The sequence below is a fragment of the Ostrinia nubilalis genome, chromosome 29 (assembly GCF_963855985.1).
Source record: "Ostrinia nubilalis chromosome 29, ilOstNubi1.1, whole genome shotgun sequence".
NCBI lineage: Eukaryota > Metazoa > Arthropoda > Insecta > Lepidoptera > Crambidae > Ostrinia > Ostrinia nubilalis.
This window is the reverse complement of record NC_087116.1, coordinates 3,954,275-3,972,528: the sequence shown is the minus strand read 5'-3', so window position 1 is coordinate 3,972,528 and position 18,254 is coordinate 3,954,275. Positions and strand designations below refer to the sequence as shown.

The following is an 18,254-nucleotide window of genomic DNA, read 5'->3' as shown; positions in this document are numbered from 1 at the left end:
CGTACCCACTTTTAATACAGGGTGTTTGATAGAGGATTAAACAAACTTCAAACTTCGTGAGTGTAAGGTCATTTTGAAATACAAATTCGACCATTTGATCCAAAGTTTAAAGAAAACTATAACATCTAACTCAATAATGTAAACTCGTCTCACTCGACAAATTAGAAAATCACGAAAATTCAACATTATCTTCAAACATCGATAATCATTATACAAACATAATCATTATGTATCTTCACGATTCAGTGTCTTCGCCGCCAGTGTTTTACTCCACTGTGCACAAAAAAGTGTAAAAAAAATTAAAAAAGTGTTCAAAAATTACGTAATTTTTTTGTTGAATCTTTTTCGAACTGTCCTTTTTTAAACTCAATGTGTTCTTAGTTTTTTCCCGTTTCTTTTTTGTTTTGGTGACATTTTCTAAACTATGGATTCTCTTTCCATGCTATCTCCATCAAAAATGGTAGGTAGAGGAGGTTGTATATGAAAGAAATAGTGAAATATTTCAAAAAATAGCGAAACGCTTTAAGAATTTGCTTTTAAAAAGAGTTTTTAATATGTTTTTTGTTTAAAAACGCCACGGATATCGAGTGAGCTTGCTTTGAATAGATTTTAAATCAGCATTTGAAGATTTTTTGTAAATAGCACAAAAAATCAAATGCTTCTCAATCGCCACATTAAACTGGAGTGATATTTTTGATTTCACATAAATTAGAAACGAACACGATGATTTAAATCACGGATTTTTCACGATAAAATTATAGAAATAGATATTAGAACATCACTAAAAATAACTAGATTTATAAACAGCACTCCCCATCGCATCATTTTATTTTTTGTTCTCCTTTATCTTGAAATACAGACTGGGAAATAAAATTTTATACATTTTTTATAAATTACAAGAACTTACTGCATTTTAAATAAGTTTTGAAACTTGCTTGAAGTTAATTTAATTGTATCAAGTTTTTCAACCATAAAATCCGTTGATTTTTTTATTATCTACTTTTAAACTAATGCACACCGCTAGGTGCTATAATTTAATTGATGCAATTTTATCTTCCAGTCCTGTAGAACCTTGTAAATATCTTGTGCCTATTAGGTTAGTGCCTTAGTTAGACAGAATAAAGTTTATTTTTGCAAATCACGTACCAACGGCACATCAAGACAGAACAAAAGTCGACTTTTTTGCAATCTAAAGTCAACTCTATTTCGTTTCGTAATTTTTGATGTGCCTTTGTTTGTACCCTAAGCTTTTTAAGTACATATTTTATTAATAGTTAGATTCTTATAAATATTATATTCAAAAATAATATATTTTTCCTTTAAACATATTTTATTATTTCAAAAATCTTTCGAAGTTAGCATTCTAATACAGGGTGTTTTTATACTTAAATAAACGAAAAAGGTTAATTCTACTGCTAAAATAAGAGCAATATCAAATTATAAAAAAAATTACACGTCCCCATACTAAATGCTTATAAAGTATGAATATGCTTTTTCATATTAATTTAAACTTCGAACTTTTATGAAAAGTTGTTGCATTTGAGCAGTAGAATCTTCTTTTTTAATATTATACTTTGAAAAAACTTCTATTTCGTTATATAATTATGTTTATTGTATTTTTTTGTATTCCTAGTAAGTTTTCCCTTTGAAATATAATAAGTTTAAGTACATAATATAAGTATGACATGTATATTATGTAGATAGATGTATCTCGATTCTTCGTGTTGGTGAGTGTATATTTATATACTTTAGCGGCATGATACATAGCGTCACCAAAATATTTTTATACTTCACTGCTTGTAGTATCTTTTAAATACTTTCCTTGTCAAAGAAAGCTTCGAAAGATTTTTATTAGCGTTGTTTTTTGAAGTTACACATCTGTATTATATTTATTATACTTTAAACGGGGTGTCCAAAAAGCGTGGATGTTAAAATGTACAAACTATGTATAAAATTGTTTTTATAAGGGTCTGGTTATCCATGGCTTACTGTGGACACCCTGTATTTTAAAAGATAATTTATACACACTGAGTTGTGTCAGTCATTCTAAAGTATACCATATTTTGTAGTTATTTAATCTCAAAATACGTTAGCAGAGGCCATTAGGCACAAATGGTCAAGGTTTTAAAATTCTATATAAAATTTTAATTTCGTTCATTGCGTACAAGCAACGAGTGTGCACAGAATGCGTTCTTAACGCTTTGCGTTAAGGTTCAAAGTTGCGTGTTTACTTCACTCTGCACGGAACACTTTTCTTGTGGAAATTTCCAGAAGTTATAACTTTAAGAAACTTGTTACTTACTTTGCATTGTAAATTTCCGGAACGTGCATCCAGTTAAATGATTGAGCACAATTAAACTTGGATTCAGAACTGTTACGACTTGCTTTTAAAAGAAAATAATTTCCGCAGTGAATATTTTTGCTCCATTTCAATTTAATAAAGATTGGAATTGACAATTAATCACACTTAGAGATTCTACAAACACATTTTCCAATAATTGCAATTTTTCAATAAACTCACTCGAAAAATTGCAATTTTCCAAAAATGCCACTAAAAAAACTGCAATTTTGAAAATTATTCCAAAATATTCAAATTTCCGAAAATTCTTCTAAAAGTTGCAATTCTGCGAAAATTATCCCAAAAATTGCAATTTTCGGAAATTAATTCCAAAAAATTGCACTTTCCGAAAATTATATCCCAAAAAATTACAAATTCTGGAAATTTCCCCGAACACCCCACGCATCATGGTCGACCACGTGTCTACACCACTTTAAAGTGTTGCACTCTGAACTGACAGATGGCGTTCCTCCAGAACCGGTCCATCTCCCTGGTGGATATGTACATCGACAACTCGGAGCCATCGGAGAACGTCGGCCAGATCCACTTCTCTTTGGAGTACGACTTCCAGAACACCACTTTGATACTGAGAATCATTCAGGTGAGTGACTAATTAAGGAAATATCTCGACAGACGATCCTCATAAGACCCTCATAAGAAGCTGCTGGTCTTTACTCTCACTTAGCCTTAAGATTCGGCCATTGTGTGTGATTTGTAGAAGTTCTTTATACTGCAACCAACCCAGTTCACCCCAGAACAGCCTGTCCAGGCATACGATTCTCCTCACATTCGCATGGCTGTTAGCCCGCAGAATTACCAAACTCAAGAAGCTGTGAGGATGTATATATACCACGCTAGCATGTATAACTGGTGGTATAATTCTCAAGTGGCGACAGTGGACTGAAGAGCAAGGGTGGACTGACGATCTAGTGAAGGTAGCGGAAATCACCTGGATGCGTGCAGCTCAGAGCCAATTGTTGTGAAATCATAGAGACCTTTGTCCAGCATACGTAACGTATATTAGAATAATCTGCAAGATAGTCATTGATGGAAGTCTAAAATTAAACTTCATTTTCATAAAGCACATAGCTTAATCTTAGAATGAAGATTACTCTAATATAGCTCTAAACACTGGGCGAATAAGGCTTTAAAGCTTTTTACTTTAACCCTTAAACAACTCCTAAATTCTTAGACAATACCTAACAAAGAAGCTTTATTCACATAGAACACAATGTAGTCTTGCAATAAGAAATATAATACTCAGGTTATTTTGTGTATAAATTACTTGGTACGAGTATTACAATGACATTGTTGAGGAAAATTATCTAGGTCGGCCCTTTATTAGGCCAAAGTTACTTCTCTAACAGGTATATTACCAGTTTGCCAAGTAACTATATTATTACATTTCTGGGAATGCGCACCAAAACAATTTCATTTTAGACGTTTCAGCATGTAAACAATATTATTGAAAGTAATAACTGTTTGATTCGAAATATTGCTTTGCAAGTATAAATTAAATTCTAAAATAATATTATGTTAATTTAATGAAACTACCTATTAAGACCTCGTGAAATAAACTTTGTAGAGTACTTTTAAGAATGTATTAGAAAACTTTAATTTTTAGAAAGATTTTTCTGTTTTTCCGTCGACTCCATTGTCCATCCAACCTTTCCTGAAAATATGGCAAGTTTTTAAAAATAATATACTTAGTACATGGCTCGTACAAAAAGCATTTATTTGTGGTCTCAGGAAACTTAACTAAACAATGGATTATGTTAATGTAGAATAATAACATAAAGTCACGATGTAGATACTAATATTCAGAATAAATATTGTAATGCACACTTCTCATGTGAATGGACAAAGCAAATGTTTTTAAAATAAAAACCATTAATTTTGAATGTTTTGTTCAATATTGCTACCATAATTTGAACCATATTTACATAATGAATGTTTACAACATGTTTTGACACATACTCGTAGAAAGTTCAAACAATAACCTATGTACTTTTCATAAACCAGGCTCAGGACTCAGGATGCATATTGTGGTCGACTTACATCCCAGAGCGTGCTTTTCCTTAAAATTGCCACCTAGTATGCCGATTTGAATGGACTACGATGCGCGTCGTGATAAAATTTTATCGAAGATTTTAGACAAGTTATGGGCTCATCGCGGAAAATCTATAAAATGCTGCGATAAGATCTTGTCGTGGCGTGCATCCTAGTCCTTCTTGCTGGCTCGTCTGCACTATCGTATGAAATGAAAGTACATCTTAGGCCCTTTGTAGGGCACTTATACACGTCCCAAATATAGCTTGCCCTACCACCACTTCGGGACAACATATAGGCTGGTGCTAAGAAGAAGTGGCGGAAGGAACTCAGTCACCTTTGAGCCTCTTTTTCAATCCAATACAGTAAATTTATAGCGTTCGCAAACTTCATCCTGTAGGCCTAAGTTAGGCCTACTGGTTGGGTGCACTATCATATCGCGTCGTACGTTGTGAGCTATGAAGGTTAACCAGTCCATAATTCCAGGGCAAGGAGCTCCCAGCCAAAGACTTGAGCGGGACCTCAGACCCTTACGTCAGGGTGACGCTGCTCCCCGACAAAAAGCATCGTCTGGAGACCAAGATCAAGAGGCGGACACTGAACCCCAGGTGGAACGAAACCTTCTACTTCGAGGGGTTCCCTATACAGAAGCTGCAGAGTCGGGTATGTTCAGTAAACGCTTATAGGTACCAAAATTTTATTAGATGACAGTTCATAAAACTATTAGAGCCCTTTCCCATGGTAATCCAGTTTTGGGATTTTCCCACGGGATCTTGCATGACTGGCAAAACAGCAGCAGCAGTAGGTATCCTGTTTTTTGGTAGATGTGTTTCCAAAAAACATGTTGACAAATACTTGTAATTGAACTAGATCCTAAGCTGTTTTTTATTGATCCAGTAAAGGACGAATCAAATTTCGAATCAGTAGTCCAATGCCGACATCTTTGGGAAAAACCTTACCTTAAAAATCAATTAATAATTACTTTTTTTTCATTTCGATTAATTAAATTCGTATTTCACAGGTGCTGCACCTCCATGTGTTTGATTACGACCGATTTTCGAGGGACGACTCCATCGGAGAAGTGTTCCTGCCTTTATGTCAGGTAATATTTTATTAACCAACATAATGAAAGAATAAAAGAGTTTCTGATTTTTATGTAACCTCGGAACTCCTTCACTTCTTATTGGAAAATTCATAATCCACAGAATAATGAAACTGCTTTGTAGTTTTCTAAATTTTGCAATTTTACAAAAATATCACTCAAAAATTGCAACTTCCCGAAAATATTTTTTCAAAAAATGTTTTTGGAAACGCAGGGCACGACATCATGTGCTTCATCGACTAAAGATCACAACCACACTTGCACTCCAAGTTTGAACTATCTGATAATGAAAATGTAGCTTGATATTAATTTTTTCTTTTCGAACAGAATTTGCATTCATTTCAATACTCGATCGTTTATTGCATTACCACATTTTTTTAAAGATTTAGCAATTTGTATCCCTTTAGCCCCTCGTGTTAAGCTAAATAAGCTTGTGTGGGCTCACCACAAATAGTCGAGCGGCGACGGTGGGATTCGAACCCGCGTTCCTCGGATCTCGAATCAGCCACTCCGACCCCTATGTCAATAAAAACATTATTTACATTTCGGTGTTAAAATTGAGGTAGTTATACATTTTGCTGCAATATTTAGTTTAGCCAGAGGATTGCCAAGCCTATCCTCTTCAATTTTAAAGGTCAGTTAAAATACTTATTAGATCGTTTCATCCACGAAGACGCGCCCCACCAATTTTTGGTCGAGGGAAGCGCGGGGAGCGGAGAGATTGATCCGAGCAATTTGAGCGTCATTACTGTAGTGTGCGTGTGCACTCATGGATAATTTAGCGTGTACCGATAACACTCAAACATTAGCGGAAGAATAGTGGGGCGCGTCTTCGTGGATGAAACGATCTATACTTAACTGTGGTTCAACCCTAAGCAAACTGCCTAACGACCACTCTGTTTTACAAATGAAGTAGCATCAAATTGCAAACTCTTCGCCAACAAGCAACGTGAAGAATGAGATGTTTTTAAATTAATTTAACAAACCCATTTTTTATTGTCGTTTACATTAAAACTGTGGACAGTATGCTCTCAGACTATGATACAAAACTTATTTAAGCAGCAGTCCTAGTATACTTACGCCCGTATTCACAAACGATGCTTGCTTAAGTGAAGCAGTAAATCGAACGCACAGCGTTGAACAGAGCTTTGTGATTGGTTCGTGTGTCACCCTGTGCGTCCATGCTCACTGTGAGACCTCATAGTAATGTTTGTGAATACGGGCGTTAGATACTTTGCCTGTGTGTTCGCCCATCTAAAGGCCTTTTTATTTCGATCTATAAAATGTTACTGTTTCATCAAAATCTGTTCAGTATTTTGCTCAAGCTTCCGTCCATCCATCCAAAAAAACTCTTTAACATTATAATAGGTTGTTAAGTAGATAAATTAGGAAGGAGTCCTTAAAATATTAGAAATATTATAATTACGTTTGGGCATCGAACCCAGGACCTGTGTCTGAGATAAATAGAAATTCAGATAAAACTTATAATTCAGTGAGATTTCTCACTCCACTTTCGTTAGAAACACTCAGTGGGAGCGCCTACATAAAATTACTTAGCAAAAGTTTTCGCCTGCTACTCTGCCATTTTGTTCCGCGCAGGCTCTAATTTAGACTCTTTAATTACACTTCCTTCTCATTGTTGAGACACCTAGTTGCTTTTACTTTTAATTTTAGTTTTTAGCTGTCAGTTGTGCTAAATTAGTTTCTGGGAGTTACGAGCCTAGAATTAGATTAATTTGAGGAAATTGGAGAAGCCTAGAAGGACAATAACTTTACTCGTATACTAAAAAACTATAAAATACGAAAGTAACTTTGACTGTCTGTGCTTTGAATCTTTGGCCACTGAATGGATTTTAATGAAGTTCCATTTTGAGAGAAAAAGAGAGACTTAGGGAAAAAATATTAGGATAGTTCTAGTCTATTGTTTGTTACGGGGAACACAGGGCCGTCTTTAGTCTTTTAAGCAGACGGGGGCATTGGCGTGTCTAGAGTTCGTTTTCCTAATATGCCACTATAAACTCGGAAAGGGATCAACACCGTATCGCCACGGGTAAAGATGAACTACACTGAAATGTCCCACCGACGACATTGACAGAAGGGCGCCACCATCTTCGTTCAATACATGGTTTCCCACCGTGGCAAAAGTCGGAACCAGCGATCCACTATTGACGGTGGCCCCCCTGTCAGTGTCAAATAAAGGAAAGTTCAGTGTAGTTCTTCTCTATCGCCTTTCGCGAGCTGTCATCGTCTTTCGCGCGCTGTCAATCGTAAGGCGAGGCGTTGCAGTATGGAGTTTCATACAAAGAATACTGACCGCCTCGAGTTGATACGGTTACGATTCCTTTCCGGGTTGATAAATGTGTGCCTTAAAAGATTGAAATTGATGCATTTTTCATCTGGTTTGTGATAGTTCACACTGTGTTCCGTTACCAAATCGTTGTACTACCATTACCACAGCCTTCTTCTCTCTCCTTCCAGGTGGACCTAAGCGAGAAGCCGTCCTTCTGGAAGGCCCTGAAGCCCCCAGCGAAGGACAAGTGCGGTGAGCTGCTGACCTCGCTCTGCTACCATCCCAGTAACAGTGTGCTGACGCTGACCCTGCTGAAAGCCAGGAACCTGAAGGCCAAGGACATTAACGGGAAATCTGGTGAGTTGACAGATTGTAGTTAGAGCCACATCACATGAGCTACTTTTAGCGTCGGCAATAAGCTGAAGGCAGCGACCACACATTCCACACCGCTCACTTAAAAACGCCAAACACGGCGATTGAGTCGCTTTTTGGAAGCTCGACGCAGTCGCAAAATCACCGGTCGCCGATGGTAAAAGTTGCATGTCTGCTATGGCCCCTAATCGCGCGGTCATGGCCTATATCAAAAGCCACTGTTGGTTGACGCTGACATAGCCCGATTAGCAAGCTGAAGTGGCAATGGGCAGGGCACATAGTACGCAGAACTAACGGCCGATGGGGCAGCAAGGTTGCGAGCAAGCAGCGTGGGACCCACATGGTAGGCCAACGACCTGATAAAGGTAGCAGGAAGGCTCTAGATGCAGGCCGCTACCAACCGTGCAATGTGGAAGTCATCAGGGGTGGCCTATGTTCAGCAGTGGATGTCCTATGGCTGAAATGATGATGATGATATCGTATCGAGAAGCCGTCCTTCTGGAAGGCCCTGAAGCCACCAGCGAAGGACAAGTGCGGCGAGCTGCTGACCTCGCTCTGCTACCATCCCAGCAACAGTGTGCTGACGCTGACCCTGCTGAAGGCAAGGAACCTGAAGGCCAAGGACATTAACGGGAAATCTGGTGAGAAATAGAAGTCCAAAATTAACCAACTGTTTAAGGCCATCATAAAGACCGACGACATCATAAAGGTAGCAGGAAGGCGCTGGACGCAGGCCGCTACCAACCGGGCAACATGGAAAGCATTGGGGGAGGCATAATATGTTCATCAGTGGACGTCCTATGGCTGAGATGATGATGATGATGATAAGGGCATCACGGTAAATCTGACGAATTTTCAGTTTTTACTTCAATTATAGGTTGAAACTAAATCAAAGAATATCAACGAGAAACCTGGTAAGTCAGTTTTTTTCTACAATAGAACATTTTAACCAAATGGACGGAGTTCACCGGAGTTGTAAATATTTTACTTCTAAATAGAGGCGTAGTACTTATTGTTATTCTGTGGTAGTACTTATTATAATTCTGTGATAGAGGTTGAATTTAAACCTAATGTCTAAGGACAACGGTAAATCTGGTGAGTTGTCAGTTTTCATATCACTGAGTTTTTCTCGTGTAGCAAAAAAAACTTAATTTTATACAGTTACTATTCTAAAGTACTCGTAATTACGTTATCTAAAACATAAATTACCTACGACTTTTCATTACCTTATTGAGTCATTATACAATTCTCTCCTCATTACTACTACTTCTTTCCCAATTTCAGTCTTCTCAGAATTTAGCCATTTAGCCAACAATTATTATTAAAATTATTTCGATACTAGCTGTGCCCGCGACTTCGTACGCGTGAAAATACTTTGAATAATATTTCCCGTGTTTGCAACGTTTCTCTTTACTGCTCCGCCCCTATTGGCTGTAGGGTGATGTTGTAACATAGCCTAGTCTTCCTCGATAAATGGGCTATCCAATACAAAAATATTTTTTCAAATCGGACCAGTAGTTCTTGAGATTAGCGCGTTCAAGCAAACAAACTTTCAGCTTTATAATATTAGTTAGTAGTACTAGCTTTCCGCCCGCGGCTTCGACCGCGTGGAATTTTTCGGTATTGGTGAAAGAATTTTTAAAATCGGTTCAGTAGATCCCGAGATTACCCCTTACACTCAAACTTTACCTTTTTATAATATTAGTATCTAGATACTTAGATTAGCAATTTAAATACTACTTCTCGGAACCCCTGAATCCTTGAATGCCTTTAACAAGAATGTTACAATTAACTGATCACAAGACGTTCAATAATTTTGACCTTTGTGAATAACCTCACAGGGTCAGGAGGTCTCGACCTTGGGAGATGAGGAGAAGTTACGGGGAAAAATATCAACCGATCGATTTTTTAAAGGCTTCTTGTGCTTTTCACTTAAGAATATAATAATTACTGTAATAGTATGATGGTTGGTGCCCCTTAAGGGCTACCTTTCTTTTTTTAAATGTTTTTTGAAGTTCTTAAAAGTGCCAATAGTGGTCAAAATTGAATAAAATATTTTTGATTTTGATTTTGTCAATATTGAAATGGAGGTAATTTAAATAATTAATTTCTCAGCCATTTCTTGATGGATTTCAAAAATAGCTTCACCGGCTTTTTAGTTCTGGTCTACATTTTAATCCCATTCAGTGAAATCTGATGTTTTCAATATCACGAAACTTCTCCATTGAGACTTTATGTCACACATAATTGAACAGGGCGGTACGAATTTCGCCAGATCTTCTATCTAAATATTTCGCTAGTAAATAATAATAACTATTATTTATGATGTACTTAAAGTACTCAAGCGCAATTATAAAATGCGATCATATTTCCTCCATTCCAGTCCATTCCTTACCCAACCTTCATAAATCAGGGGTGAAGCCCAATTAAAAATGAGTCTCCTTTTGCAGAACCCTCCTGAAATATTACTGCCATCCATGCTAACGGTCTAAAAACGAGAAATTCAGGGTCGGATTTAGGGCAAGCTAGGGGCCCACATTAGTTAGGGGCCCCACAATAGATAGGGCTCGATTTTACACGAAAGAAATTAAAAATGTTTCATTCAGTGAAAATTTGATTGGTTTATTGAAAACTTACTGGCACATTTCAAACAAGGAACTTAATGCCATATTATGGCATCATTTTCTTGCCAAACTGAAAATACTTTTAAACTAATATTATCACTAAAGACAACAGATATTATATTTTTTTGTCCGATGATGAAATACCTACAGGCTTACAGCATCATCTACTAGTATCGAGTAGGTGTACTTATTAGTGGCATTGTTTTGAAACGCATGACCCGTAAATTGCGTCTTGTGAGTTTTATATTTTTGAAGTGCCCCTTTTAATCTTCTAACGGGTGAAAAGGGGCCCCGATTGCATTACCTAAGGTCCCTGATAGGGCCCTGGTAGGGATACCCATTTGAAATCATCTCTGGAGTAATTTCAGCGAGTGAAACGCTGACTTTGTATTTTACTTCAGTTTGAACTTTCAAAACTCTTATCGACAGATTTAAGTAGTTTTATTTAACTTTAAACAGGATTATTAAATACTTATTTTGATGATAAGACAGCCTGTAAATCGGTCATAAAGTGCTCTAACTTAAAACTTAAAGCTTAAGTCTTAGTTAGGTTTTACATTTTAAACGGTAAATGATGCGACAGTAACGCTGAATAAAATCATATTATTGTATACCACAGAATAATAATATTATGTACTATATTATCCTTAAAACGACATTAAAATATGTTTAAAATTCATTGTGATTAGTGGATACCGTTTCGGTGACACGTATATTAGTTTTAGGTTTCAGGTACCTACTTAGTCGAATACATTTGGTTAAATAAATAAAAAACTCTCCTTTCATGCATTTTAGCCTCTACAGATTTTCCTACTTGAATTAAGGTCACTTTACAGCAAGTATGTTAGTAAGATCTACTCATCGTTCGTTTTGTGATCCAAGGATAAAGTCTCTTGCATTTTAGGGTAGGAAACTACCTGAAGAAAATTTTGAAAATATTTATATCTACCTACAATTTCCAAACTACCTGCTCCACCCTTCATTCCTAACATTCCCGGTAGCATAACCCAAACCATCAAACTTTTAAAAAGTTTAAAATCGATTCCAAAACTTTCGATTGCCTGTCGACCGAACTTCACTTTTGAAGAATCACTTCCTAATGGAAATGTTGCCTTTAGTATCGCGCGTGCAACTTTGCTGTGAAAATTTTAAAAGGCGTTATGAAAATTGAAAGGTACGTACTACGGTTACTTGAGCAATAAACTATTTATGATGATACGTTTGGGAATTAGGTGTTGTTTTATGTGGCAGATCATTCTCCAAAATGTGTTTGCATATAATTTGATGGATTTGTTGATCCAAAATGCTGCGCGAACTTATTACCTACTGAAATGCATATTCATTCATTCTTTATCATCATCAGGTCATTTAGTCTCTACAGGAGTTCGACTCTCTCTTATCAACTGGAGGATTTGTCTTACACTCCCCACGCTTCTAATTACGTGACAAATGAAGGATTTCTCCTATACACCCCACGCTGGCCAGATGGATAGGGGAGGCCTTATTCGCATATTATTTTGTCCCATAGTCGCCTCTTACGACATCCACGGGAAGAGTGGAAGTGGTTCTACTTTCAGTCATTTGAATCTAGACACGCGGCAGCGTGTCAAGCCAAGTTCAAGCAAAGGAACTGGTCGTATTGTACTTTGATCCTTTTGAAACCAATCAAGAGTTTGTTTTAAAGGTTTTTCTAATTGTTTTCAGATCCCTACGTAAAAGTGTGGCTACAGTTCGGCGACAAGCGCATAGAGAAGCGCAAGACTGCCATTTTCAAGTGTACCCTGAACCCGGTGTTCAACGACTCCTTCTCCTTCAACGTACCCTGGGAGAAGATCAGGGAGTGTTCCCTGGACGTCCAGGTCATGGACTTCGACAATATTGGCAGAAACGAGCTGATCGGCCGGATACTCCTAGCTGGTGAGTTGGTAGACTTTTTTCTAAGATAAACTTTCGCGTTCCGTTTCAACTAAAATAGAGATGTTACTAAAAAAATTCACTTTCCTTCCAAAAAGTCCACAAAACATGAATTTACGCCCGTATTCACAAACATTACTATGATGCCTCACAGTGCGCGTGGACGCACAGGTTGACACACGAACCAATCACAGAATGTGCCAAATCAAATTGAAGCAGATATAAAATTTAATACGCATTGTGATGAAAACATTAAAAATATTTTATTTGGTTCGTAATTAATTAAATTAAATTAATTACATTTTTAATCTCTTTGCTCGGTTTAGAACTGTGAAGACGAATGTTCCCAGCACTTTACTCAATCGGGAAGACTTTTTAATGTATCCTCGAGGCTTTGGTGACTCGTGAACACTTTTTAAAAGTATGCTCCCAAACGCTTTGCTGATTCAAGAACACTTTTTTGAATGTATGCTCCCAGACCCTTTGATTATTCTGGAACACTTTCAAAAGTAGTTTTTTTTTTTAAAGATTATTAGCAATTTGTATTGCCCAAATTACTAATAGTCCCATTAGCCCCTCATGTTAAGCTAAATAAGCTTGTGTTACGAGTGGGCTCACCACAATAGTCGAGCGGCGGTGGGATTCGAACCCGCGTTCTTCGGATCTCGAGTCGGCCACTCCGATCCCTTCACCGTTCGGCTATCGTGGTTATAAAGTTATAAAGTTATGCTACTTCTAGACGCTTCGATGATTCTGGAACACTTTTTTTAATTTTTCTTTGTATTTTTTCAGGCAAAAACGGCTCCGGCGCCACCGAGACGAAGCACTGGCAGGACATGATCACCAAGCCACGGCAGACCATCGTGCAATGGCACCGCCTGAAGCCAGAGTAATTTATTGTTATAAAAAAGAGAAATTAACAAAAAAAAGTTAATACAAAACGTCATAAGACTGAGCGGTTAAAAGAAAAAATCGAAATGGCAAGGAAAAAAAGAGAATCTCCACTCTGAGTCTACTTTTGGGCAATTTTTAATCCACTTAATGTATTTTATTAAACAAATTATTGGAAAAAGACATTGACTTTTAACATGAACTCTTAATTTATTTTTAAAACACTGAAAAATTTAAAAGAAAAAAACTTAAGTGGATTAAAAAATTACCATCTTTTGTCCTTCACATTCCATCTATGCGCACCTTTTTTTTATTAAATTTTTAGTTACATTACCTACCTACTTTCATTTTTTTATATTTATATTTTTTAACTTTACCTAGTTTTCTCCCTCATATTTATGAATATATTATTTCTTCAGTATTTTTTATTCTTTAGATTGCGCACTTTCAAAATTAACTATAAGATTAAATTCATTTAAAATTTGACAAAAATACCGGTTTTCTGATCTCCATAATACAAATACTTTATTTCTGTCTATGAACTATTTCTATAATGCTAAAAAATGGATTTAGAGCGACAAAACACTAAATTAGTGATAAAAAATAAACAAAAATACAATGATTATTTTCTTTTTTTATGTTAAATCTATTTTTTTTATTTACAAATACTGTTCAAAATCTATAAAATCAATTAGTGTTGGTCGCAAGTCGATATTTTCGACAATCGATTCCATTTTGAAGCGTTTTCGTACTAACCGTCTTAAAACTGTAATATTGACGTTTTTTAAAGTTGAATGATCAATGTTAAGAATTTTTAATAAGAAAAAAATTGTTAGAGTTAATGAAATATTGTTAAATTCTAGAAAATATACGAGAAAATGTCGAGTTCGCATCGCACAAAACGTGTAGTGTTTTCATTTGTATGTTATCAGCGAATATTTTTTATCGTTTCATTTATTTACATAATATATTGATGTTGCTCAATATATTTTATTTTATGAGTAAAATGAGATTTTATCATACATTTTTAATAATAAATCTGAGAGTTATAGTATCAAACTGCCAAATTGTTATATTAAAAGTGGTGATAGAGAAAAATTCATCAAATTTTGCAAATACATAAAAACGTGTGTCAAAAATACATTTTTACTATTATTTCGGAAGTTATTGTGCTTATAATGTGTAAGGGATACATTCTAAATTGATTGTTAAAATTAACGTAAGGAGTGTGTACGTACATGGCTGGTCAATTTTAGGTGAGAAAAAGGTGATTTTCAAGTAAAAAAAAAACAATTTTTCAGTAACACGTTCACGTTATCGCGAAAATAAAACGAATATTGAATCAGAAAAAGAAAAAAATCACGCAGTAACTGTAACTTTGTGAAACCTGTTAGTTAAAAGATTATTTATACAGCAAAGTTACAATTAGTGTTGTTGTAGCATAGAACATTTTTGTTGAGATGATAATAATAAAAATAAATTAGAAATCAGAATGCTTGTTGTTACTACATGTTATAATGCTTACATCCCATATTTGTAGGTCATTCGATGTTATCAAAAAAGTCACCCGAATCCAAAAAATATTGTATACATTTGTAAAAGTTTTATAGTGGAATGTAGAATATTTTATAGATGTAAAGTAGCTTGTTGTATTAGGTGTTAGATTTGATGTTTATATGTTAGTTGCTGGAGGTATCAATCATCAAAATCGATTCAATTTTCAACGATTATTTTCTCGATCAAAGTAACAGAGCTTCGGAAATCGATTTTAGAAATGCCAACAATAAATTACGAGTAACTCTGTAGTATTCTAATAAATAGATTGTAGTTACGTAATCGTTGCCTGTAAATTTGTGGCATCGATACTTTGTTTATGTAAGCCGAGTTTAAAACTGGTCACGCAAAGATACAGGTTTTGAATAGTGATGTGCTGAGTTTGCAAATATCCAGTTAAAAATACGTTTTTTCTTCGAAATTATCTAGGGTTTGACAAAAAAGATCGGACATGAGTTTTATGGAAATTATTACAATCTGACGTATTTTTAAACTAGGTAAGGTTCCATTATTGTGTTCCTAGATCCCGTGCGATTCAAAACTGTTCTTTATATAGCCTGACCAGGAACATAAAAACCCTCGCCATGTTGCGGAAAACTAATGGTACTAATTTCTTTTAATGGCAACAGTAACTGAAAACTTCATTGACATGTCACCTTGCATGTCAGTCTATTGCTGTCAAAGTGTAAACAAACTTTATTTTAAATGTGCGCAATTGGTTTTATGAATTAAATTGCTAAAATATTTTTATAGTCGTGAAAGAAAAGTGGTTCACAATGTGTTAAAGTATTTGTCGAAGAGAAATACTAAGGGTTCGGACAATATTTTCATTGAATAATGTTCCGACAAAGGTTGTCAAATTGACTGACATGTTCATCGTATAGTACAGTCCACTATGAAAATTAGCCGTGGTTTGTTTCAACTACCTATTTTAAAATTTTTTGTCACTTTCTAAGTGTTGAATTTTATGGGATTGGGAAAGAAGTAAGTAAGTAAGCGTTCATGAGCAGACATTGCAGTTGAATATTCAAGTTCTGAATTTGATTTATTGATGAATAATAAAATAAATTCTATTAGCTCGATTGATGGTTTCATTTAATTTATTTAAATCAGGCTACCTATAATAATATTTTTTCGTTAATTTATGAAAATATCAAATTAGCCCGTAATCCTGAATCCTGATACATAAAGTTAGCCTATTAATTTAACACAGGTACGACTGTACTCAGTGTTGCACTATCAAATGCAATTGACGCGCCTCTGTGCCAGGGTTTTTATGTTCCTGGTCAGGCTATACCAAAATTATTGTCCTACAATCAAAATGGTCGAATGTATAGCATTTTAATGCTGAATCTTATCTACAATTTCCCAGTCTATACCTAGAGTCGAGTTCTGAACTTCTTTGCAGGTCCAATGCGTAACTTTCCCCCGGGACAAACTTGAACTTTACTGGTTGGGTTTTTATTGGCGGTCAAGCTGTAGATCCTGGATTCATAGGAGTTGCAGCGGTGGGAACGAGAGGTGGGATAGTTCCGTAGCTAGAGTCGAATATGACTTACATGAACTATGGATTGTAGATTTTTAATAGTAATAACATAATCGTGTGTAAATGACTGATGGACTATCGATAAAAGTGTTACTTTTTGTATTTCTTTTGCTAGTATAGCAAAACGAATGCCCTAAATTACCGATGAAAGTGAACTCAGCACATCCCTAAAGACTTGTATAATTCGTAAGCCTACTTTGGATTCACGTCGATATGCAATTCTGTCGTAAAGTGTCGGTGCAACCAATTTCTTCAAAAGGACACAGCAGATTCGGTTTCACTTAACTTAAGGTCTCGCTCAGTTTTGGATTTTTCGCAATATCATCTTATTAAATATACGTATATAAGTCCGCCTATATATAAATAATAAGGGGTTGATATTTGCTAACTAGTGCCTACCATAATAAATTAATATCCTTTATGTACAGGTCAATATAAAAAAAAAATATATCGGTGAATATCTGTTATGGTATGACGTGGCGAATTTTTAAGGCATATTGTGGTAAAACTAAATTAAAAGGAGGAATTCAATGTTACACATAGCTTCCTTGTTTCTAATGTTTAATAGGCCTTATTTGAATATTACTTTTTAACTTTAATATTATTATAATTCTTTAAAAACTCTATGTTTAGGGACTAGTAAGCTCTTATCGGCCTCTTGATATTTGTTTTTTTTTTTTATTATTACTTTCAAAAAGTAATTATTTATTTCAACATCTGATATACTCATACCTACTTACCATCGGTAAATTCTAACAATATTTTGTGATGAATCTGTATAAACTGGTTTCGGGATTGACTAAACTCACGAATAAAGTGCAATAACCTTATAAATGGACATACTTTCGACGGTTCACTGCAGTTAACACGCAAGCAAAATTGTTTGTAGTCTGCACCAATAGAACTGACAATTTTGCAACAAAAAAAAGAAATTGCAATTAGAATAAAAAGATACTCAGAGAGAATTCACTATCCTTAACGTTAGGTACTTCACTTTACAGACAAATAATAATATTTAGTCATGTCACTTGCTATATACAGCTTAACCATGTAATTCGGATTTATAGGATGAACAATTTTATTGGCAGTAAATTGACACGGTCAGTACCGCATGTAATAAATTTTGTATTTTTTTTTTAACTTTATTTTTAATTGGATATATTTCATTTTTGGAAAAATCCAAAATTAAGCGTTTGAAAATCAATCTTTTGCTGAAATTGTATGAGTCAGATAAGAAAATGGCTCAAAGCCGTAGAAAACATTGGAAAAATATATATTCATTGTAGTTAATTAAAAATAGTTAAAAATAACTATATTTTTTACTGTCGTGTTTTGAATGCAATTTTAAAATATTCATGTGTGAATAGGGATGAAACCTCTTGAGATGCTTACTTCATTTATTTTTGCTATGCATTTTAATGTTCATTTAAAAATAAATGTTACGCTGAAGCTTTTAGTCGTAATGTTACATTTATTTTTGCGATTTTAAATCAATCGAGGCATATCTTGGTGTTTTAGGGGAGATTTAAATAATAAAAAATATTGTAAGTATAAAAGAAAGGTCAACATGAGAG

General features: G+C 35.1%; 1 protein-coding gene across 1 annotated transcript in view; it reads left to right on the top strand.

Moving 5' to 3' along the window:
* LOC135085705 (synaptotagmin-7) overlaps window positions 1–13,910 on the top strand; it is a 47,952-nt gene extending 34,042 nt beyond the window's left edge. The window contains exons 2-7 of the mRNA XM_063980519.1: window positions 2,799–2,939; window positions 4,874–5,050; window positions 5,409–5,489; window positions 7,968–8,136; window positions 12,480–12,692; window positions 13,482–13,910. Coding sequence (XP_063836589.1) covers window positions 2,799–2,939; window positions 4,874–5,050; window positions 5,409–5,489; window positions 7,968–8,136; window positions 12,480–12,692; window positions 13,482–13,582 — 882 coding nt within the window. The 3' untranslated portion in view covers window positions 13,583–13,910. The remainder of the gene's footprint in view (window positions 1–2,798; window positions 2,940–4,873; window positions 5,051–5,408; window positions 5,490–7,967; window positions 8,137–12,479; window positions 12,693–13,481) is intronic.
* Window positions 13,911–18,254: the final 4,344 nt, after the last annotated feature.